The 24,572-nt window shown below is 41.4% G+C and overlaps 1 protein-coding gene across 1 annotated transcript in view; it reads right to left on the bottom strand.

Annotated features, from left to right (window-relative positions):
• The window catches only part of LOC117705469 (guanine nucleotide-binding protein G(q) subunit alpha), a 251,580-nt gene that overhangs the window by 5,622 nt on the left and 221,386 nt on the right, over positions 1–24,572 (bottom strand). The window contains exon 6 of the mRNA XM_034498153.2: positions 1,577–1,730. Within this exon, the coding sequence (XP_034354044.1) occupies positions 1,577–1,730 (154 nt within the window). The remainder of the gene's footprint in view (positions 1–1,576; positions 1,731–24,572) is intronic.

The following is a 24,572-nucleotide window of genomic DNA, read 5'->3' as shown; positions in this document are numbered from 1 at the left end:
TAGGTGCTATGCTAAGTCATTTACCCACAACTCAATCAGTCCTTATGAATGCAGGAAGAAATCAGGCAGAGGTAAATGTGTTCAAGGCAATGCCATCAGTAAGGAGTAGCACCTGGATCCTCAGTGCATACTGTCTGGACTAGGGCTTGGCCAGCTCTATGAAAGGCCAGAGACTAAGCCTCTTAGGCTTTGCAGATCATTTAATGTCTGTCAACACCACTCATATCTGATGTGGTGGGAACAACGTAGGTCTAAGAAAATGTGTGGTTGCAGTGATTTCTTCGATTTCAACAACAGGAGGCACCCTCTGGTATGGTCTGCCCACAGCTGGTTTAAGCTTTACAAAGCACAGGGGGCTTCTGAGAGGCTGGATGTGGATACAATTAATCAACAAGCTTTCCTCAGCACAGTGATGTCCTGCTGTTCAGAACTATACATTAGTGATAGGAGATCTACTTTTCAATGGTAAAAGCAGTGCAAGGCCAAGTTCAAGAGAGCGCTGCAGACCCCAGTGCAGCAGCACAGGTACTTAAAGAACATTGCCAGCACTGAGGATGGGATCCCCTCTCCATTTAGTAAAACGCCTAGCTAGGCCATCAGTCCCGGGCCTTTTGCTAGTGAGGTTCCCCTAAAGTAAATGCTGCTGGATACTCAAAGTACTACACTAACATCACAATTGTTTTCTATTACCCTATCAGTTCTCATAGTTACAGCTTAAAGGGCCAGAAACATCAAGTGACTCTAAAATATAACTATAGGTAGAAAGGGCCTAAACTAGAATTTGACCCTCAGGATACGTGGTGGTTTGAATGAGAACATCCTTCAACGGCTGGGATACTCCCAACACTTGGCCCCGAGTTGGTGGTGCTATCTAGGTAAGTTTAAGAAGTGTGGCTTGCTGTGGGAAGTAAGTCACTAGGAGTGGGCTTTGTACTTTACAGTCTTGCTTTGGCATGTGTTTTAAAGATGTGATCTTTCAGTTTCCCTTCTCTGACCATCATGCCGGAAGCTTGCTATCATGCTTCCCCATCATGATGGGCTTTTTCCCCTCTGAAATTATAATTCCAAGTAAATTCTACCTTCTAAGTTCCTTAGTCATGGTCAACAACAGAAAGTAGTGAATTCATTACACCTACTTCAGAGGTGAGCTCCTAACCAAGGAGAGGCAGAGGTAGGTAACAAAATGAAAGGGAGGGAAATTGGAAATTATAATTGCTGATCAAAAAAATCTAGTGAATTATTCCTTCTCTGAGCTGGTTATTCTGAAACATCAGAGACCTTGTTGCTTTCCCATAACTGGTAACGTTAGTTAATGTTAATGATGTAAAATGTTTTATGTCATTACAAGTCAGAGAACAGAGAACAGCATACATGTCCTCATGGACCCTGTGACTCCAGGTACTGTACTGTGTTGCCTCTAGCCCCAAGAGGCACATGACTCCAGGGGCTACACTTTGCTGCCTCCCCGCTGACCCCCCAGGCTCATGGCTCGGGGACTGTACCACGCTGCCTCCTGTCCTAGTGTAACAGCACAAGTGTTTCTTAGCTGTGAGGCTGGCAGAGGGTGGCCACTTACCATCATATTCTGGGAAGTAGTCGACTAGGTGGGAATACATAATTTTCTCCTCTAGAAGATCCTTCTTGTTTAAGAACAGAATCACAGAGGAGTTCTGGAACCAGGGGTATGTTATAATTGTTCTAAAGAGTGCTTTGCTCTCCTCCATTCGGTTCTGGGGAAAAAGGAAATCAGAAACACAGTGAGTTACTGATGACACACTTGGTGACCTGGCTGCTTTCTTGGTCCAATCCATCTTCTGTGTGCTTCTGAGCATTAAAGCCGAGTTGTCAGGATTTATATGCAATGCTTCACAACACTCAACACCTGTTTTCATTTTGCCAACGCTCAGGACGGCAAGCAGAAGACAACAGCAATAAGAGTAACTGCTGAAATAACTTCTTAGGTTTGAAAAGAAAGTAATCAGGGTCTAGATGATGAGGTTGCATCTGATATACTGTAATAAATTTCCACCAAAAAATTCATTCATAAGCAAAAATGTAAGTTCTGAGTTAAACATAAGTTAAGCACAAAGCCGGGCTTCACTCTGTATTTTCTAAACTACATTTATTTGGAGCTTCACTGTCCCTTAAGCATTCAAATCAAAGTTACTTAATTGCTCCTAAGCATATCCAGGATACGGTGATGACAACGGATACGCACATAAACACATTCCCGAGTCAGCTGGTACCTGGCTCTCCACTGGTCTTCAGTGGACCCTTCTCCATGTTTCACTGAATGCACACCTGTACGACGACGGATAAAACAAACTAACAGCCTGGAGAGAAAAGTCTAGCTTTTGTTTGTTTGTTTTAAAGATGTGGACTCACTGTGTAGCCCTGGCTGGTCTGGAAGTTACTAAATAGACTCTATTGGCCTTGACCTCACAGAACTCTACCTGTACCTGCCTCCCTAGTGTTGGATTTAAAGGTGTGCACCACTCTGCCTGGCAAACAATATAGTGTTGGGGGCCGACTTTAGCAGAAAGCGGCTATCAGCTTTGCAGCCATCTTGAGCCATATACCCTGACATGAGACTTGTTTTTCAACAGCCTACAACAGCTGAAGCACACTCTGATATCCCACATATTTTGTTTTGCTGTTTACTGCCCCCAGCTGCAAGGCGCACGTGGTAGCCACACCTGCAAGGCATGCAGTTCACGTGCTGTCCACGTGCTATCCATGCCATACAAGCCTGTAAGGCTTACGTCATATCAACACCTGCAAGGCACGTGGCAAAAGCGTATAAATACCCTAGATTTCCCTTCAATAAAGGAGACTAGAGACTTGATCAGAACCTCTGTCTTGTCTCCATTCTTCCAGTCTCTTCCCCTTTATTCTCCCTCCACCCCCCCTCTCCCCCCTGACCCGCAGATTGGAGAGGCAGCTTGGGCTGGGAAACAGTGGCCGCCAAGCGTGGAGTGGACATGGCTGCAACAATATAGTATTTCTTTCTCAGCACTTGTAAGTGTGTTTCCCTAGGGCAAGACTTTCAAGCTTGACCTGGTGACAAAAGCCCTGGTGATTTCTGGAGAAATTCGGCTAGCATGTTTCCATACATGGAGACGCTAATGGAGGGCACGTTTGAGTCAAGTCACTCCTCATACTCATCAGAAAAGAGCACAAAGCCTTGCAGCTTCTTCCTCTGCAGGCTGGGCTTTTACAGCAGAGAGAGAGAGAGAGAGAGAGAGAGAGAGAGAGAGAGAGAGAGAGAGAGAGAGAGAGAGAGAGAGAGAGAGAGAGACAGAGACAGAGACAGAGAGAGAGAGAGAGACAGACAACGAGAGAACACATGCTATGGCACAGTACATGTATAGAGGTCAGAAGACAACTCTCTTTACACTGCTTGGTGAAAAGGCTTGGAGGCACACTTTATCTTCTGAGCCATCTCACCAGCCCCCCAATAAATAATTAAATTAATTATTTAATTAAGGATTTTTTCCGTTTTTGTTTTGTTTTGGTTGGAGAAAGGGTCTCTCTATTATGTTGGCCTGAAACAAGTAGGCCAAGCTGGCCTTGAACTCTCAGAAATCTACTTGCTTTTACCTCCCTGTTGCTGGGATTAAAGGACTGTACCACCATACACAGGCAAATTACACAATTTTAGATAAACATTACTTCATGCTCAAGCACCAGTGTTCATTTCAGCACACACATTTATCTTTCACATAAATGACATGCGTGCCCTTAAATGCATTTTTACTGTCTACATGCCTTTGACAGATTAACACAGCCAGTGGTAAATTTTATTTTATTACTTTTTTGAGACAGTATTGCTGCTGTGAAGTACAGGTTGGCCTCAAACTCAGAATCATTTTGCTTCAGCTTCCTGAGGGCTGGGATTATAACCATGTGCCACTGTGAGTAGCTTAAATTTTAATACCTGTGAGACACAGGACTTTACTGAAACTTTAGATTTTATAGATTGAAAATTTCAAGACTGGGGATGACAAGAGCCATTTAGGAGGGGCTAAAAACTAGCAGGTGTCCTTCTTGAGAGGATTCTACCATGGACTGTAAAACTCTGATAGGGGAGCCAGCCCTTCTAGGTAAGGCTAAAGGGACTTCACTTTAGGGACAATTCCTGCTATTATGTGTTAGGAGCCATGCTGCGTTTGCTGAAGTAGCTATACGCTCGCCATTATAAGATGGCGCTGGATTCCTGTTCCTGGTTCTTCTTGGCCTTGGTGTCTGCAGCTGTGCGCACGCGTAGGCGCGAATTTTCCCGCTGAAAGTACTATCAGTGGATATGTAAATGAGACCCCAGTCTGTAAGCCAATGAGGACAGATCATGTCTCTTTGATAGTATATAAGTCAGAACATTCTGGGGCTTGGGGTCCTTCCTTTGTTCTCCATCTTGCATCCTTCTAACTAAAAGAGCTGTAACAATAAAAGACGCTGTCAGAAGAATCTTGAGTGTGATGTGCTCCTTATCGGCGAGGTAGCGTGTCGCAATTATGCTTTTCCTGATACTATATAACAATCACTAAGCAGTAGCTTCCCTTTTGGGCAATTTCTGCAAATCCATGAAGATGTACTGTTTTTTATAGTGATGCTATATAGACAATAGATGATTTCTTAAGTCTTAATGATGATCCTATAAGAATTCCTACAGTTGAACTAGTAATAACTAAGCCCTTTACAAGAGGACTGCTATTAAACTTTTCTCTGATATGAATACTGCAATTAGAACTCGGCCAGTCTCCATGTATCACAAATTAATTGTTTATGAGATAGAAAACAGGTATTTACAACTTAGAATACATTCCAAGAGATTGTAAAACAACCAAAAATCATAAAGGGAACTAATGATTTATTGTAGGTGCAAGAACAGAAGATAAAATATTGACTGAATATATCTATACAAAATTTCAATGATAACTTAGTCACAGAAATTATGGATTATTTTTAACTCTGCATGAACCTATGAAGCTGGTGACAGATAATGACTAGTCTTAATGGGAAAATATGTAAACATCTCTGTTATAAACTTCTCATTCAATTTATGATTTTAATTTATGTTTGAACTTTTAGTGAACTTTTGTAAAAAAAAAAAAAAAAAACCAAAAAAAAAAAAAAAAAAACAAAAAAAAAAAAAAAGATACTTGGAAAAATCATGTGATCCACCCCCCTAGAAAAGGTATAAAAACCTAGGTAGGAACAATTACACTGCATGGCATTATAGCATCAGAGCAGGAGGAGAGAGCAAGATTAGAAGGAGAAGGGCAGAAGAGAAGAGTAACTTAGAAATCAAGAAAGCAATCTAGAAAGTCTGATAGGGTTAGTGTCACCACCCCCCCTTTTACTTCCCCTTAGAAATAAAGAGGACATTAGGGCAAGAGCAGAAGAAGAGAGCAATAAGCAGAATACAGAGAGAAAGAGAAACATAGAAAGAGCTGCAGAGAGAGCAGAAAGAACAGGCAGTCTTCTCTTTACCATGAGACTGAACAGGTCTTTTCTTAACAGCAAGCCAGGCTCAGTCTTACTAAAGAGGACACAGCTTTTTTTTCTTATAGACATGGGCTTAATTCATTTAGCAATAAAAGGGTAGATACTTTTCTTTCTCTATGCAATAAAGATTGGAACTCATTTTTATCCAGAACGAGTACTTTCTGCACAGGCACCTGGGCTTTTGCCTCATATGCATATGTAAGTATGTATGTATGTGTGTAGGTATGTAAGTTGAGCCTAACAAATAAGTATGAATGTGTATATATGAATGTATGTGAGTTTATTCATATTTGCTTGTATAAAGGCTTTTCCTTCTGCAAGCCTGACTCTCTTCTCCTGGTTCAATAAAAGCTGATTGCTCTAAACCTCCAGTCCTGCCTGACAAGTGAGAGGTGAGGCTTCTGGACAAGAGGAAAAAAAAACAAAGCCCTAGCAATTAACCTTTTACTTAATTGCCTGCTATTAGGCTACAGGAGTTAATCACCTGAGCCAACAGTTTGTAATCTCAGAATAAGCAAGAAAGTTTTTAGGATTTTGTAGAAGCTGTCAGCAAGCACTCAGTATAGTTAGAGAGCTAGAAGGCCAGAGACCATCCATCAGTCTTTAAAACTATGCCTGGAGACGATCAGTCTTTAAAGCTACCTGTACATCCAATGCTGTGTCTGGCTTCAAATCATTCTAGGCCAGGCAGGCTCCCAGCATGGAGAAAATTAGTCCCAAGCACTGAAAGGTCAGAGAAGAGGGTGCAGTGGGCTGAGGAGGGAGCAGTGCCCCTAGGTGAGAGATTACCTATAGGAACGTTCTAAAAAGCTAGACTGTGGCTTTTTAAAGGAGCCCTGTCTAAAGGGTGGATATAATCCTTTGTGTGGGTTAAGCCCATTTGTTAAAGACTCACTCTCTCCTTCCAGTTTTCCAGAAGGGGCTGCTAGGATCCTAGGGAAGAGCTTGTACTGGGTCTTTTCTGGTTTGCATCCCTTCAAGGTAAACATAGGGAGTACAAGGTGCCTTCTGCTTCTAAGGTTTAAATTCAAGTGTGAACTGAACCCCAAATTTCAGTGGGATCTGGGAGAAAGTCCCACACCACGCCTATAGGAGGGCTGCCAGGACAATCTCTCCAGCCCAGCACTGGGTCCCTGAAATGACCTGCTTAAAGCTGTCACTCTACTCAGGTCTACTGCTATTAGGCCACTTTGATGGCAGAGCCTGCTCAAGCTCCATCAGGGTGGGGTACTGTTTGTGATTCGGGGTGCTGACTCAGGTTTGAACAGTGGCTACAGGCAACAGAGGAAGAAGCTCTATCCCAGTTTACCTTTACAAAAGGAGCTGTAACACACCTCCCAACAGTGCTAGCTCTACTCTTTCTCTCTTTTCCCAGAGTTAAGGGGCTTCAGGATTTTATTCCTCAAGAAACATTTCTATATGCCTGGTCCCAGGAGTAAAGTATTTACAAAGCAATGTGCTTTGTACTGAGGCAGAGGTAAATCTTAAGTGCACTGCCTATGATTTTCACAAGCCTTGCTCACAAGGCAGCACAAGTGCAAACATGGCAGATAATTGACTCTGCTTAGAAACCCAACCTTGGAGGGAACAGTAAGTCGAGGAGGCATGTAGCTCTTCCTTTCTGAAGTTTGTAAGGACAGGAAGGTCCAAGGAGAAATAAAGTGTGAGCAATGATGAAAGCATTGAGGTCTGCTCACTCTGAAGACAAAGCAGGCTGGGCGGGGGTGGCACACTCTCACAGCCTCTTCTTAGGTTTTTAATAGAAAATGCCCAAGAGGATCAAAGAGGGCCCAGTACAGGCTTCCCTGTGCTGGACAGTATTCTGCATTAACTAGCTGAAGTGGCCTCCATCTAGCCCCAAGGAGCCTTCCTATTGCTTTTCACTCAGCTAGTACTTCTGAACCTGGCCGAGCAGCATGGGGCAGAAGAGACAGAAGCTACCTGCTAGGGTGGGGTGTGCCTGGTCTTTCTTCCTTTTGGGGTTGCAGAGAACGACCACGTGCTTGGCCATAGGTGTCTAGACTCTATGAAGCAACCATGCAGACACGGAAAAAGAAAGTCCCCAGCACACACTGCAGTACTCAGTCGCAGCTATTTACTCCTAGACCTGGCCCTGCCTGTCTCTGCAGCAGGAGAGTGTGACCAGAAATCTCATTCCTTGGTTGAGACTTGCTTAAGACCACAAGGAGGGTTCTCACCCCTCATCATCTCTCTAATTGCACTGCTTTAAAATGCAATCTAATACACAACTGGTTAGTGGTAGCCACAGGCTAAATAAAGTACCAGTCCAAGTCCAAGTACCATAAATGAAGAGGCTCCTCCATATAGAGATCCCGTGTCACTGCCAGCACACAGGTGTGACTGCACTTTGTTGACCCACTGACCCATAAGGGCTCCAACTCCTAATCACACCAGATCGGGATCAAGGGCAAAGGTGGTTTTGAGTTGGTTGCTTGACTGGATGAAAGACTGTAAAGAGTGAATGTGAAGCAGGGAAACAAGCTCCAAAATCTGAAGGGGCTGTGCTCCAAGTGCTTCTGACTCCAGGAACCTGTGCATTAAATTAGAAAAGCCTCTGTTTGGGGGTACAGAGGTCATTTTCTCCTTATCTGCATTATATACTGGGGACCAGGATGGTGCAAACATGGTAGGCTCTATGAAGAACACACACATCTCTAAGGCTGTGATTGCAGCTTGTATGGCTCCAACACTGAGGGTCCTGTGTGACCTCTCAGGTGCAGTACACCAAGAAGTCGTCCTTTTTTTGTCTTGGCTGCAAACATCCTTCTTATCCAGGAACAGGCCAGGGCATCACAGGGCCCTAGTCCCCTTGAAAGCTGGTTTTCTGCAGGCTGGAGTCTGGTCCACGTCTGCATAAAAAGTTACCGAAGGGCCTAACCCAATAGCATCTTATGTCTGTCCACTGTAGCTCTGCTGCTCATAGGCAAAGGCTGCGGTTTCCTATTCCTCGTCAACACAATGGTGCTTCTTGCTGTCCAATCAACATAACGAAGCTCTGAACAACACTTTAAACAGCCTTTTCACCTCATTGCTCTGTCACCAATACACACATGCTTTTTCTCACAATCCAACCAAACAAACCAAAGACCAAGCTGACAACAGGATCCTTAACTCTTTCAGATGACACAATCCATAGGGAGAGAGCACAGTCCTGAATGAATGCTTGTTGACATGGCATGGCCAGGTCAAGGACCCCAATGACTCATCCCCATGTAGTGGCAGAGTCTTCCTCAGATGAGGTTCAGAGGGATGACAGAGCCTTTCTTGTGTCTGAGGGAGAATACTGACAACAGGGGGAAAAATTCTCCACTGCAGCTTTCTCCTCCTGGATGTTTGTGGCCTCAAGATTGCTCCTATGAAGCTTAGCTAAATCAGCCTCCATGTTCAACTGCATGCAATAACCCCACCATCCTGTTCAGCTGTGTATTCTGAACAGAACTTCTGGGCACTGCAGCCTCTCCACCTGAGAGACCAGATGACTGGATTCCGGGATCTTAGCTTTTCTGTGTGTCTGTGTTTGTCTTTCCTTTGTTCCCTTGCTGCCCCAGTCAGGTCAAGGCTATACAAGAATGTGGCATAAGTCACCTGACTGCCTCCTTGATATTTTGCCCATTTTAGTAGCTTGATAAATCATATTGAATTAGAGTTCATATAAATTCTAAAGAGGTGCTTGTACAAACAAGATGCTGAAGAAACAAAGGTGTAGAAAATCAGAGTCCCTCATGCCTGAGGGCTGACAGTCATCTGTGAATTGTTTACAGCTGGGTTCTACTGTTAGAAGAAAGAACCTAAACAAAGCTTCTAGCATATAGCAACGCCCCACATGATCTGGAAACCATGGAGGGTGAGTGGTCCACCATGTCACCCCCTATGCCAGAAACACATGAATGTGAGGTGTCTTGTCCTTTCTATTAGAAAAAAAAAAAAAAACACTCTAAACAAGGTCAGACAGACAAGCAGATGCACAGACAGACTGCACACAAGAGGATGCTCATGAAGCCAATTGCTCAGTAAAAGGCTAAAATAGTTTACAATGCTTTACAGAATTCCTTAACCCTGACCTTCAGAGATTAGGACATTCACCAGCCACACTTACACTCACTGTCTGCTTGGTCACAAGTGTCCTACATGAACTGCACGTAATAGAAATACCACACAAGGTACCATTTTTAATCTGTACCATTCTATTTAGGAAACTGGGAAAAAAAGTCATCAAAGTAAGAGGACTATATGCTTTGGAAATCTAAACACCTCAAGCTCAGCCTTAACTTCTTATTGCTATCATAGATTTCGATATTTCTTTTCATATATACTGAAAAACATCTGGTAAGCTTTTGAAAATACCATTTTAAAATACCTATGTTAAGTCTTTGAAAATTTCATACAATGTACTTTGATTATAGTCACCCTCTATTGCTTCTCTGGTTCTTTCCAGATTCTCTACGTGACCCCCAACAACCCTGTGTTTTTTTGTTTTCTTTTTAATAATCCAGAAGTCCAGTTTGTGGTGCCCATGCACTCATGGGTGTAGTCATCTCTTCCAATGGCAGTGAACCTACTGGAACCAAAGTCTTCAGAGAAACCAAAAAGGTTTATTGTTTTAAAAGAGTAAAATCAAATTATTTACTTTATTACTGTATATAATAACTCATGAAAATGTAAAGCAAGATCATTATAATTTGCAGCACATCAAACAGCGAATCATTTAAAAACTCAATTCTCTAACAAGGACCCATGAGGCCATCCCTTAGGTGTTTGTTTCATTTCAATCTACTGTCTACTAGATCAACTAAGGCAACAACTCAAAAGACAGTCTAAAGCCCCATAAATGTAACATGCATGAGAAATTATGTGTGAGTTTCTTTCCTCCCTTGATTATTAAGGATAAAGCTTGGCTGTCTTTGTCACTGCATCTCCAGCAGAGCTGCACTGTTGGGGGTAGGGTGGGGGTGGGAAGATGTCCAGGAATTCCTAAGAATCTGTGGTATTGCCATGACAGTGTTGAAGGGCCAGGACTGGGAGTTGGGTACTTGGCTTTGAGAATGACTCTACTGTAAATATTCTGCATGGCCCTGGGCAAGGTCTGAGCATCTCCTAGAGTTTGTGAATATAAAACAAGACATAGTATTTGCCTGCAATCCAGTCACAAGGCAGCCATAATACTGGGATAAAATCTACCATATGTTAACCTCTTAGTGAGGCCATTTACTTACTTTAAATATCTGACTCAAAAGGAGCCAGGGAACTCTTCCTAGATACATACATGCTTATCTCCCCATGATCCAAAATCCAGAGGTACACTTGACTGCAAAGAGCTGAAAACTTACTTAGACCTCTTACCACTTTGCCCAGGCAGCGAAAGGATGCTTCTGAGATTCTCCACATGTTAAAGTGGTTATCTTCAAAATCTCAGAAAATGCCCCACCCCCAACTCAAACAAAACCAAGAAGATGATAGACATATGTATCAGTAAAGAAGTAAGGGTAAGAAATAACTACTTCCTTAGCCACTCCCCTTCTGCTATCCAAATCAGAAAGGAGGGGTAGAGAGGACAGGAACACCAAATCCAGCTGGATACACATGGTTTCCTCAATGATTTTCCTAGTCTTTGCAAATCTTTGCAAGCAACTGTTTTAGAGATCAAATAAGGTGTGCTCTCCAGTCCTGAAGACAGCTCCAGAAAGTTTTCATATGATAGCTCTGTACCGGTGTCAGCACATTCTGCCACTCAGGATGTGTAGAGAGGCAAAGGCACAGAACACATTTGCCTATTACCCCAAGGTAAGGTTTTAAGCAGAGATGAGGTCACAGATGGGGCCTGTCTATAGCAGGAGAAAATCAGGAGGAAGAGGGATAGAGGAAGGGGCTGGGAGTGACGGAAAGGTCAAGGAGAGACAGAGGGGAGGAGAAGGACAACAGAAGAAACTGGACAAACACATGGCTTTCTCTGGTGCAGATGTACATATAGTACTGGAGTCAGAGACTGAGACCACTTCCTTTACAATTTTCTGGCATTCTAGTTCAGTCACGTGACTCAACAACAGCCTTTTTCCAGTCTACCTTACAACACATTGGTCTTTCAATGTAACAGGCACATATCCAGCCTTTTAAGATGACATGTCAGTGCGCTACAGTCTATCTTTAATTTCTACACGAAGCCTCTCTTTTCTGATAGCACTCTTTAATGGAGTGGAGTAGTTTCAGATCTTTAACATCCCATGCACACATGCTACTGATTTTCAAGTCGGCGATCTTCCCTCCTATTCATCCTGTTTCCCATCCACACCTGTTATCCTGTGCCACCATCTGGGGAAGTTGTTGCCAATTCCAGAGAGACCACTCCTTCCTTTTTCTCTAAAGTAATTGTGTTTCACAATCTAAACAACTGTCTCCTACTCCCTTTAAAATACTCTTCTGTCATGCCTCCAAGTTAAATCCTGTGAACTAGCTCATTAGTGTCCTGTCTTTCCCTTCAATACATATGCAGGAGTCTGCTAGTCCCCCGATCAGTATTGGGTGATTCTTTTATTCTACATTTAATGATAACCAAAAGTGTTCTACTTTCAAGCATCAGAGTTGATAGTTACAGTTTGCTTCCAGGAGCACTAATGGGAAAAGTCATGCATTTCACATCATGAAGATAGACCTCTAGAGTTTAGTCAGAACAAAATCTTATTCAGCATTCCAACCTATCTGAAATTCTTTGGGTCTCTATTCATATAAAAGATACTTCAGCAAGTGTCTACAGATACTGCTCTGAGCCAGTCATTAAAGAACCAAAGGAACAACTATGGACCTATACAATGTGGCCACCTGCAGGGGTGAACGCTAATCCTGAAGAGCAGAGGACCCATTAGTACCAACTGTGCCAAGAGACCACAGGCTGATTTGGCTGAAAAGTATCTGTTGGGATTTTATCCTAGAGCAGTGGCTGCAACCCCTTTGGGTGTCGACCAACAGGGTTTGCATATCGATATCCTTATTTATGATATGATTCATAACAGAAAATTATAGCAACAAAAATAACCTTACGATTGGGGGTTGCCACAACACGAGGAACTGCATTAAGCAGGGTTGTAGCATTAGAAGGTTGAGAACCACTGTCTTAGGTGATCTGCCTGAAAAATATCTCTCTTGCCGAAGTCCACCTCTGTACCTCTTCACTACATTTAGATGGAATCACACTGAAACAAACTCAAAATACACAACAAAGAAGAAAATACAGGTTTCTGGAGAGCTCAGTGATTTCTCTTTTCCTTGAACATGAGGCAGACAAAATGAGTTCTCCATGCTGGCATCAGGGTCCCAGTCGGTGACATACTCTGATGACAGCTGACCTCACTGGCACTGTGCTGAACAACAAGCCGGAAATGATAGAGTGGTCGATTTAACTGAAATCAGTGATTACTGAACTACAAGAGCAGCTCTCCAAGCGCTTGATTAGGACTACCCAGCCGCTTTCCGCAAGAGGTACACCAGCTCCCACAGCCCAGGCATGTGCGGACGTGCTCACCACGCTGCTCCCCCAGGACTCCCATCCATCCTTCCAAATCCTCTTCTTGTGGAAGTATACCCGGTGTGCAGCGCCAGAGCAGATGACATGCTCAGTGGAAACACATCGACGCACTGTGCATTTCTCAATTTCTCTCAGCAACAGCCAGGTTTATACCTCTAGCAGACTGGCTCACCCACAGTCCTCTCTTTTTGTGAACTGCCTGTTGACTTCTGTGGGTTTTGCTCTTTTTGTATGGATCTGTTTGCATTCCTAGTATACTGAAGCCATCTTATTTTTCTTATTAGTTTGTCATTTTGCACATTCTGTATTAAACTACTTAGAGAAGACTTAAAATAACATTGAAGCACCTCACCTCAGCATTGCTATCTGTCTCTAATTAGAAAGCAGCCCCACTTTATTATAAAACTTTCTGTTTCCTAACAGGCCACTCTCAAAGTCAGCTCAGATGCTTCTCCTAGCTAGCTTAGGTATGTAGCCACCACAGACTGTGCTAGACTCTGCACAGTGTAATCCCTGCACCGATGCTGTCAGCCAGGAGAAAAGTGCACCTAAGCACAGCTTCATTGCTTTGCCTTTCTTCCAGTAACTATGCCAAACTGAGACTCTGCATAAAGGGAGACAGAAACAGGTTTTGGGAATATGTAGACAAAGGATTACAGAGAACAGGGTTCAGCCAGAAACTCTGGGTTCCCAGAAAAGGACATAGACAACCATTCATATAAATATCAAAACTTCGGACTGAACCTGATACATTTTTTACATTCCTGGCTTACTGGCACAGGGCAGTCTAAGTTGGATGAAATAGCTGGAAGTAATTTAGTATAGTATGTTTTATTGTCTCAAAATGCTTTTATGGATAGGTCATGATTCAGAAATGTGACTGGCTGTTTCTTAGTTTAACAAAACAAAGTGGGGTGAGAATTTGTGTCCAAAAAGGTAACTCTTACCTTGTGTCCAAAGAGGTAATTCTTTAAGAATTCATATGGATGATATCTTCATGTGTATGCACATTTCTGTGTGTGAATGTGGGTGTACAAGTGGTGGTCAGTCATTGCCTGGAGGGCTCTCCTGTCTTTGCTTTTCATCTCCCTACAGGAGTGCTGAGATTACAGACAGGAGCTGCCACATGTAGCTTTATGTGGGTTCTGGTGTTTGAGCTCTTCCACATGCTTGTGCAGCAAGTGCTTTATCTACTGAGCATTCTGAGGCTGTTTTGCACCCTGCTCACTGGGATAGCACTGCACCATGTTCCTCCATCATCTTGAGTTTCTTTGTATTCACTCTGTGTCTCTGGCCCTTCCTTCTACCCTCTGCAGACTGCAGGCATATGACTATAATTTCCACTAAACCAGGCAGTAAGTAAAAAATGATAAGTAAGGAAAGAAATGAGAGTAAGTTTGGCATTTGGCAAGACTCAGGGGTGCAAATGGACAGATTAAACAAGAATACCAGGAAGGAAGGCAGTATAACCTGTTGGCTTACAAGGGTTTTCCGAAGAACATATAACATATGCTGAATATATAAGCCCTTAAATGAGTCTGGCATGTTATATTTCCAAGGTTATATTTCTATACAATAATGACAATACAATAGAATCTATACTGTTATGGGTGGGGCTGGATTTGTACTGGGGGGTATAAACCCTTGTTATACGCACAACAGCATGGAATTTCCTTTTAAAAGACTTATTTTTGTTGCATATATGGCTATTTTGCCTGAGTGTATGTTTGTGTACCATGTGCACACAGTGCCTGGAGAGTTAGAAGAGGGGGTTAGATCCTCTGGAACTGGGGTTATGAAAGGCTGTAAACTGCGGAGCAATCTAAGCAGCCTGCAGAGCAATGAACGTGCATACTAATTTTCCTAGGTGAAGAGACTGATAAAAGAACAAATTAAGAACTATATCTTGGGCCAGCTAAATGGCTTAGTGGGCAATGAACTTGCTGCTAAGCCTGACATTCTCCCCCCCCCCCCCATTTGACTAAATTTTATTTAAAAAACAAAATTCATTGCAGAACAAATAGTTTTATTTTATTCGATGATGAAACAACTGTAACAAAAACAAAATCCAGATCAAAACCTGAGGTAACAATATCTATCTGTGAAAAAAAGTTTTAATTATATATTTAAGTAGATATATGTGTACAAATTAATTCAATGAACAAACACCATTCTATTTATATATCATCAAATGTCTTTAAATGTGTGATATAAATAAAATTTTTATTGGATATTTTATTTATTTACATTTAAGATGTCATCCCCTTTCTCCATTTCCCCTCCCTAGAGCCCTCTATACCATCCTCCTCTTTTTTTGCTTTTATACCATTTTAATTACATGCAAGGGAGTAGGCTCAGATATTTTGTTCATCCTGACAAGTCCTTAGAAACAGTGATCATGGGAGTGTTCATGGAACTTTGTTTACTGCCTTGCTTGTTCTTTGACTATTTATGTTTATTGTCTTGCTTGTTCCTTGACTATGTGCATCTATTGTATTGCTAGTTCCTCAACCTAGAACTGATCTTAATAAGCCTGACATTCTTAATTGGACCCCAAGAATCCACATGATGCAAAAGGAAAGTGACTGCTATAAGCTGTCCTCCAACCTCCACACACTTGCTGTGACCCACACAAACAAGATCAATAAACACATGTGAAGAGAAAATGTGTTTAGTAGGAAATATTTTCAATCAGGGTAACATGACTTTGGGATTCTTTACTAACAATTCACACTTAGGAGATTTATAATGTATGGCAGAGCACAGGCAGATAGATAAAGCCTGTGTATACATGTCATAAAAACTTTCAGCTTTAACTTTACTCTTTTCTATTTTAAGTCTTCCATAGAATTTCTTTTTTTTTTTTTCCTTTGAAGGAAAAAGGTACCTATTTTCTTTAAGGATAAGAGTTTAAAATCATTTGTTTAATCCTTAATCTCAGGGTACTATATTTACTGAGGTATTATATACATGTAAAAAAATAACAACTTTCCAGTTGTTATAACCATACAGGTGGCATTAAAATTAATAAAATTATTGTGAACTAGTGGAGTGAGGGGAGTTGGCAGTTGGTGGAAGCAGAGGGAGTTGGTGGAAGGAGAGAAGACGAAGGAGACCTTGACCAAGGAAACCGCAAGTTGTTAAGAGCTCTCATAGCCGGGGAATAGTGTAGTTTAATAGTAAATCTGCCCAATCTAGGCATGCAGCATTCATTTGATATTTATTGACTTGTGTCTTTATTCTATGGACTCCCTATGGGCAGGAGATTTACAGCAACAAACTAGTCCTTATATAAAGACAAAGACATACTTTTCATGCTTCCTGGAGCTACTTTAAAAAAGTTATACATGGGTTGCAAATATGATGGGAAGAGGAAAGTGGCTGCCATCAAGTCCTCAGAAACCAGGGAAAGCTTGGTAAGGGGGTATGCATCTGTAATTGCAGAATTCTTACCATTCCTGAGCATGCACACCATGTATGACACATGTACACACATGCACACCAACTCTATAGCCTTCTTAGTTAATGAGCTACTGACTACTAACAGTCCCTATGTGGACTCACTCTGTCCCCATTCAACTTCCCTATGTTTCTATATCACCTGCCAACAGGATGAAGGGGCCCAGGAAAATAGTACTACAACTCGAGCCACTTAGCCTTAAACCACTCAACACTGCATTGGTGGTACTGGGGGAACTGTGATGAGCCCTGCAGCACCCACTGACCTGCAGAGTCCAGTGATTTTCTCTGTCCGTCTTCCCTCAGCATTGTTATTCTGATAGTCCATGCATGAAGTCCTGGCATCCTTAGTCATCACTTGCTTAAAAAGTTGTGACTTTAACTTCACTCATGTGCAGTCTTATCTGAAAATTCTACAGTGTTTCACTATGTTCTGTATTATCAAACATTGAGAAGCAGTGTCCATTTTCTTTTAACTCCAGCATAATATATAATGTCTTCATGACAGGAATTAATACGACAGGTAAAAAACATATCACAAACTTTATGAGAAACTACCCTTGAATCAAAAATAAAATAAAATAAAATAAAGTATGCCCTCAAATTATAAATTTTAAAAGTGCCTTCCGGTCTGGGCCTGAGCACTGAGCAGATCCCAAGAGGCAGCTCTGCCCCAATCTCACAGAACCCAGAGGAAGCAGGCCTCCCAGGAACTCTAACCTGGGCAGTATCTTAGGTAAGCAGACAGCAACGCCTACCCCAAACAGAGAGTAACTGGGACCCACTAGGAGCCAGGAATTCACTCCTGGCCCAGAGCACTGGTTCCTTCCTGTCTGCACCTGAGCACTGAGCAGATCTTGGGCCACAGCTCTAACCCCAATAGTAACACCCACCACAAAACAGTTCTGAAACAACCAAGATAATAGAAAAGACTGGCTCCAGTCAGAGACAGGGGCGGTAGCACTAGGAGATCCAGATGACAAAAGGCAAGTGCAAGACCATAAGCATCAGCAACCCAGGGTACTTGGCATCATTAGAACCTAGGTCTCCCACACAAGAAAGTCCTGAATTCCCCATATCACCAGGAAAGCAAGATTCAGATTTAAAATCCCTTCTAATGATGATAGAGGACTTTAAGAAGGACATAAATAACACTCTCAAAGAATTTGAGGAGAACACAGGTAAACAGGTAGAAGCCCTTAAAGAGGAAACACAAAAATCCCTTAAAGAATTACAAGAACACAACCAAACAGGTGAAGGAATTGAACAAAACCATCCAGGACATAAAAATGAAAGTAGAAACAATAAAGAAATCACAAAGGGAGACAACCCTGGAGATAGAAAACCTAGGAAAAAATCAGGAGTCATAGATGCAAGCATCACCAACAGAATACAAGAGATAGAAGAGAGAATCTCAGGTGCAGAAGATACCATAGAAAATATTGACACAACTGTCAAAGAAAACACAAAATGCAAAAAGTTCTTAACAGAAAACATTCAGGAAATCCAGGACACAATGAGAAGACCAAACTTAAGGATCATAGGTATAGAAGAGAGTGAGGATTCCCAACTTAAAGGGCCAATAAATATCTTCAAAAAATTATGGAAGAAAACTTCCCTAATCTAAAGAACGAGGTGCCCATAAACATACAAGAAGCTTACAGAACACCAAATAGACTAGACCAGAAAAGAAATACCTCCCATCACAAAATAATCAAAACACTAAGTGCACAAAACAAAGAAAGAATATTAAATGCAGTAAGGGAAAAAGGCCAAGTAACATATAAAGGGAGAACTCTCAGAATTACACCAGACTTCTCACCAGATACTATAAAAGCTAGAAGATGCTGGACAGATGTCATACAGACCCTAAGAGAACACAAATGCCAGCCCAGGCTACTATACCCAGCAAAACTCTCAATTACCATAGATGGAGAAACCAAGATATTACATGTCAAAACCAAATTTATACAGTATCTTTCCACAAACCTAGCATTACAAAGGATAATAGCAGGAAAGCTCCAATACAAGGAGGGAAATTATACCCTAGAAAGAGCAAGAAAGTAATTCTCTTCCAACAAATCCCAAAGAAGATAGCCACACAAAGATAATTTCACCTCTAATAACAAAAATAACAGGAAGCAACAATCTCTGTTCCTTAATATCTCTTAACATCAATGAACTCAATTCTCCAATTAAAAGACATAGGCTAATGGACTGGATACATAAACAGCATTTTGCTGCATACAGGAAACCTGCCTCAGTGAAAAAGACAGACTCTACCATAGATTAAAAGCTTGGAAAACAATATTTCAAGCAAATGGTCCTAAGAAACAAGCTGGAGTAGCCATTATAACATCTCCAGCTCAAGGACACAAAGGGAGGAACTCATGGCTCCACCTGCATAGATAGTTGAGGGTGGCCTTTCCAGGCATCAGTTGAAGTGGACAACCTTGATACTTGAAAGTTTGGATTCCCCAGTGTTGGGGAATTTCAAGAGCAGGGAGGCAGGAATGAGAGGATGGTGGGAGCATACCCTCATAGTAATTGAAGGAGTGGGGATGAGTTAAGGGGTTAGGCATCAGTGGAAGTGGAGGCCTTGGTGCCTGAAAGTTGGGATTCCCTAGTGTTGGGTAATTTCAGTACAGGGAGGCGAAAATGGGAGGATGGTGGGAGCACACCCTCATAGAAACTCCCAGAATTATATGGATTAGACATGACAGAGGCAGGCCGCCAGAAAACTAGATTCCAGAATTCAAACAAAAAAATTATCTTGAAACTAAAATTTGTTTTGAGAATTGTATATTGCAGAATACATAGCCTTGGTGTATCTACTCATCAAGCAAGCCGAGCAGACCTGTTCGAACCTCTGATGTCCTGGAATTCCAGCTGGATGCAGTGAAGACACACCGCCAGAGGCTTATATCAATTTACTCTTCCCCCTGCCCCTCTTCTAATATCTCAACGCCCATAATCAGCTCAAAGAAGTTAATTAAGAGTCAGCGCCCCTATTCCCTGGGCTTGGGGACTGAGGTGGTTAATATTGGGCTGTCTTTCTAGGGAAAAGTAGTGGTTTTGTTGGAACAGGGAGGATTAGCTAGGATTTATTGCATAGCCATAACCTAATGGTAGAAATATGTATAATTGTTATTAAGATGAAGTTATAATTTCTTAAATGGTACAAAATTTACTTTGATTTCAAATTTAAGGTTTTCATTGGTATGAGCTTCTTATTGATATAAAAGTGAGATGACTATTGTTACTCTCATAGGCACTGTGCCTGTATAACACATTTAGGAATACAAGGCTTAGACCCAGTCCTTCTTTAACTTTTCTAACTGATTTGAGATGGTTAGCCTGTGAGTTAAAGGCCTATAGCAAATTCGTGGCTTTGAGTTTATTATTAGGGTGTTTTCTATATTTTATTTAGATAGCTGAGAGGAGTTGACAGACAACAGTCCAGCTTGCCTTACATAAATAGTTGGTTTTTAAAACATCAGAAGTCCACAGAATTGATGTTACAAACATTTCTGTATTAATGTTCATTTTGATTAGAGACCTGTCTGCTCCTGACAGCTTCCTGTCTTGGATTCTAAGAAGAAATTGAGCATCTTTGGAGTTATTCCAATTGTGGTGAGACAGCCACTAGGCAAGATTTACCTCTTTCCATCTTCAGACAAATTACTGTCCAGAAAAGGACACACTTGCAGAATAGTCGACTGATTATATCTGCCAAGACAGAGTAATCAGCCCTTAATAATTCTGCACCACTAGGTCTGTCAGATGATCCTGGGCCAGAAGGCTGATGATCAGATGCTCCCACATTTTGTAGTATAGGGAGTATCCAGGTTTTCAGTGGTCTCTATAAATTGGCTAAGTTTTAGAAGCTATGCTTTGTGCTTCCTATAATTTCAGTTAACTCAGTCATTCTGGATTTCTGACAGGGTTGAAGACTTATAGTCTCATAGCCAATCCTGGCTATTTACTTTGAGAAAAAAGATTTGAGAGGATGGTTTTCAGCTGACATTCATTCTAAAGCCAAGGAAAAAGCCAGGTTCAGAACTAAGTCTTTTATTTAGGAGAGATGACAGAGGTTCTGCTTTAGTCAACAAAATGATGGACTGGGTATTAGGTCTATCTTGTACCTTACTGACACAAATTGGTATAGTTATGCTCTAATTGTATTTTGAGAGAAAAGTTTTATTTCAACAGGAAGGGTGATATGTAGGAGGAGCTAAGGTGGGAGAAGTACGAAGAGGAAGAGGAGAAGGAGAGGAGGAGCTAGGTGATGAGAGAGAGAAAGAGAGGTGGGGGGGGGGACATGGAGGCGGATGTTCACATGTCTCCGCCAGTCAAAGACAGTCGATATATCTAGGTTGGGTATTGGGTTACATTTCTGATTGATATTGAGCATTATCAAACTTATAAAGCCGTTGATTAACATTAAAAAATTGTATAAAAGCAAAAAGGAGAAGTGGGCATGAGATAGGATTTTCTAGGAAGGGGAAATGGGGAAAGGGGATGGCATCTGAAATGTAAATAAAATATCCAATAAAAAATAAATTTTAAAAGTTTAATTAATTTAAAAATATTAATTAATTTTAAAAATGTAAATATTTTCTCTAGAGTTGCTTTTTATTGTCATGAGAAAAACTCATTTTTTCAAGATTTTAAATAAAATAATTTTTTTAAAACATGTGCAAAGGGGCCTTATTAATTTGGGCAGTCAGACAAAACAAAACAAAATAACAACAAATCTAAAATAGTAATGTTCTACTTGGCATAAACACCTGTGCTCTGGATGATCAAAGGAGTGGAGATCTTTGTGAAGCTAAGAGATCTGAGATAGTGCAATGCAAATAAGCACCTGTATACACAACCAATAGAAACAGAAAAGCAGTACAAAACAAGTTCCTCTAGTCCTGAAATGGAGGATCAGGTATCATAAAGTAAGACCTGAAAAAAACATCAGTATACCAGCAAACACCAGTGATTTAGCTGGAAAATACTTGGGCAAAAGAACAGAGGGGACAGAGGACAGCTAGCTCAGTGATAGCTTGTGTAAGTCCTGGCTGCAATCAGTATCAGTGTACACACACACACACACACACACACACACACATACACACACACACTTCTACACTAAAACCAAACCAAACCAAACCAAACCAAACCAAACCAAACCAAACCAAACCAAACCAAACCAAAGGCTGATGTACAATCTGACCATATAAAGTGCCACTACAGGTACCCAGTAAGTGCATGGTTTATAGACACAAAAGAACCTATCAGATTGTAAATCACTGGCATAGGGCTGAGGAAATGGCTCAGTGTTCAAGAGCACTTGCAGGTCTTCCAGAGGTCTGGATTTTTGGTTCTTATAACTCATGTTTGGCAACTCACAACTGTTTGTAACTATAGTTCCAAGGGACTCAACACCCTCTTCTTGCCTTTCTGGGTAACACACCCCCAAACCCTAAAAATGAAGTAATTGTTAAAATATCCAGACAATATAAATGGGTGGAGAAATATCTGAACTTGTAAGTACAGATATGCTAGAAACTATAGTATTTTTATAATAGGGCAAAATTATGAAGAAAACATATAAAGAAAGTTCTAGAAAATATTAAATGAAAATTCTTTATAATTAAATCTTTATGTTGAAGGTGCCCTGAAGGTAAGATTGGAGAGAGTGATGTGTGTGTGTGTGTGTGTGTGTGTGTGTGTGTGTGTGTGTTTAGGGACATGGTCATGGTGGGAGAAAGTCTGTGCCACAAAAGATCACCCTCTAAGAGTCAGAATTATTAGTTTAAATATTATTATAAAACCTTTCACAGAAAACAAGCCACATATACTGAGCAGAACTGTGGATCCTGAAAAGGAACACTGGCCAACAGGAGAATAATGCTTTCATAATGTTTTATATCTGAAAATTCTATAACCAATCAAACTATCATTGTTGAGGGCAGAATATGTACACAATTAAACATCGATGGGATTTCCAAGCTTGCAAACTTCTGGACATTTCTTTATTCAGAAAACTATAGGCAAATACAAGTCTCAAATAAAAACATTAAGTCAAAAAGGAAGACAGCCATGGTGACAATATCAACCCTTAAGGGATTAAGAAAATGTTGTCATTCCAAATGTAGGGAGGAAGTGCAGTCCTGAGCGGACCCGTGCTGAGGGTCCTCAGCTCCACTCAAGTGGCGAAACCTTCCCCAGGTGAGGCTTGGATAGAAAAGCCTCCTCTGGTCCAAGCGGGTGTGTTGATACTGTGTTAGAAAATGACCACTGTAGGTTCCTTCCCCATTAAGGCTGCTCCCCTCCAGTACCCGCTCCTACCTAGATTAGCTAAACTGCCTCCTTGTTCAGATGTACAGAATAGCCTTGCCTTCTTGTTCAACTGCATATAATAAACATGCTGAATTTCTGAGGGCTGTGACTTCTCCAGCCCAGAGCCCAGATGACCAGATAAAGTATTTTCTGTGTGCCTGTGTCTTTATTTCCTTGCCACCCCATGAAGTCCCTGAGGCTGTGCAAGGGCAAGGCCCAAACTTTAATGTTAGTGAGTATGCCTCACACTTATATGGTATAGTGAGGGGTGCTTAGGAGAGCTTGACTGTTAACCAGGCAAATCTTGTCTGTCTGTCCTAGTTTCCTGACTAAGAGTACCACCCCACCTTACTATAAGATGAAAGACAATCCTGTGACAGAAATACTAGCAAGAGTCAGTATATTCAGCTATTTTTTTAAAACAGAATATTTCAGTACTCACCTTTTCACTTAAACTTTTATCTACTGCAATTGAAGTAGCATCATTTTCTAGAGCTATCATTTCTAGGGACTGGCAATGAAAACACCATTTCATTCAATGGCTTAGGATTTCCTAAATGACCTGGATGTGGATAGATTCACCACTATTCTGAGAGATGGATAGCCATTTTAATGCTCACTCCCCAGGTAGCTTTTAAGGCAGAGATAAAAGCTTTGGAGAGCCTTATTCCTAAGTATGCTCTACAGTAAATGTGAGGCAAAAACTGCTTCCCATTAAAACATCCACAGAGGATGACAGGAGTGGGCCTGGAAGGATGGGAAGAATGGGGCATTTCACCCCAGGGATTCCTGTCTACAAACTCCCTTTCTGGGTAATGGAGCACCTTTGAAGTAAACAAACTCTAAACATTTAGTAGATTCTTAGGATTCTCTTTTATCATTGCTTAGGGTCTTCCAGGAAGGTAACAAGATCTGTGGATGCTTGAAACTATATAAATGGTACAGTAGTTTTCATATAACTTGCACATCCATATATTTTAAATAATCTCTAGAGCAATTGTATCAGTTAGTACAATATAAATGCTCTGTGAAGAGTTACTGAAGGAACAGCATCAAGAACAGCTTGAATGCCAAGACCCCCATCATTAGTAAATATTTTCCAGCTGTGCTGGGTGAATGTGGGTAAGAAACCTTGGGTACAGAAGGTTGAACATACTTAAAGTTATAACAAATGATAATGTTTTTCTCTTGTCAATGGGACATGTCCTTCAGGTCAACAGCTGTTGGGGTAACTGTACTATATACATATATATTAACATTTCTCTAAAATAGTGTTTTCCCAACTACTGGTTATGGTAAAAAAAAAAATTATATAGAAAGATGAAATTGGTTTCTTGGTATGGCACACACTCCATTCAGTTTCACTGTGTTCCCCACAGATATTCCAGTCTTCTGCACTGAAAGCCCTATTTAGCATGACTCATTAAGCTGACAGTATGCTAGAGATGATGTGTATGACTTTGATATGACTTTAGAAGGCCGAGGCAGGAAAACTGAAGCAATCTAGGCTATGTAGCAACTGAAGTTAGTTTCACACTTTCTCTGCAAATAATGTCAATGGTAGATATGCCCAAGGCTGGTGTGGTGGTCTGGATGAGAATGGCCCTCATATTTGCATATATTTGAATATTTGGTCCTCAGTTGGTGAAACTGTTTGGGACGGTAGGAGCTTTGCCTGCTCTCAACTCCAGGCCCCCTGTCATGTAGCCACAGTCCCCCCTAGAGAGAATTGTGG

This window comes from Arvicanthis niloticus, chromosome 1, assembly GCF_011762505.2.
Source record: "Arvicanthis niloticus isolate mArvNil1 chromosome 1, mArvNil1.pat.X, whole genome shotgun sequence".
NCBI lineage: Eukaryota > Metazoa > Chordata > Mammalia > Rodentia > Muridae > Arvicanthis > Arvicanthis niloticus.
The sequence above is the reverse complement of the archived record's forward strand: the minus strand, read 5'-3'. Positions and strand labels throughout refer to the sequence as shown.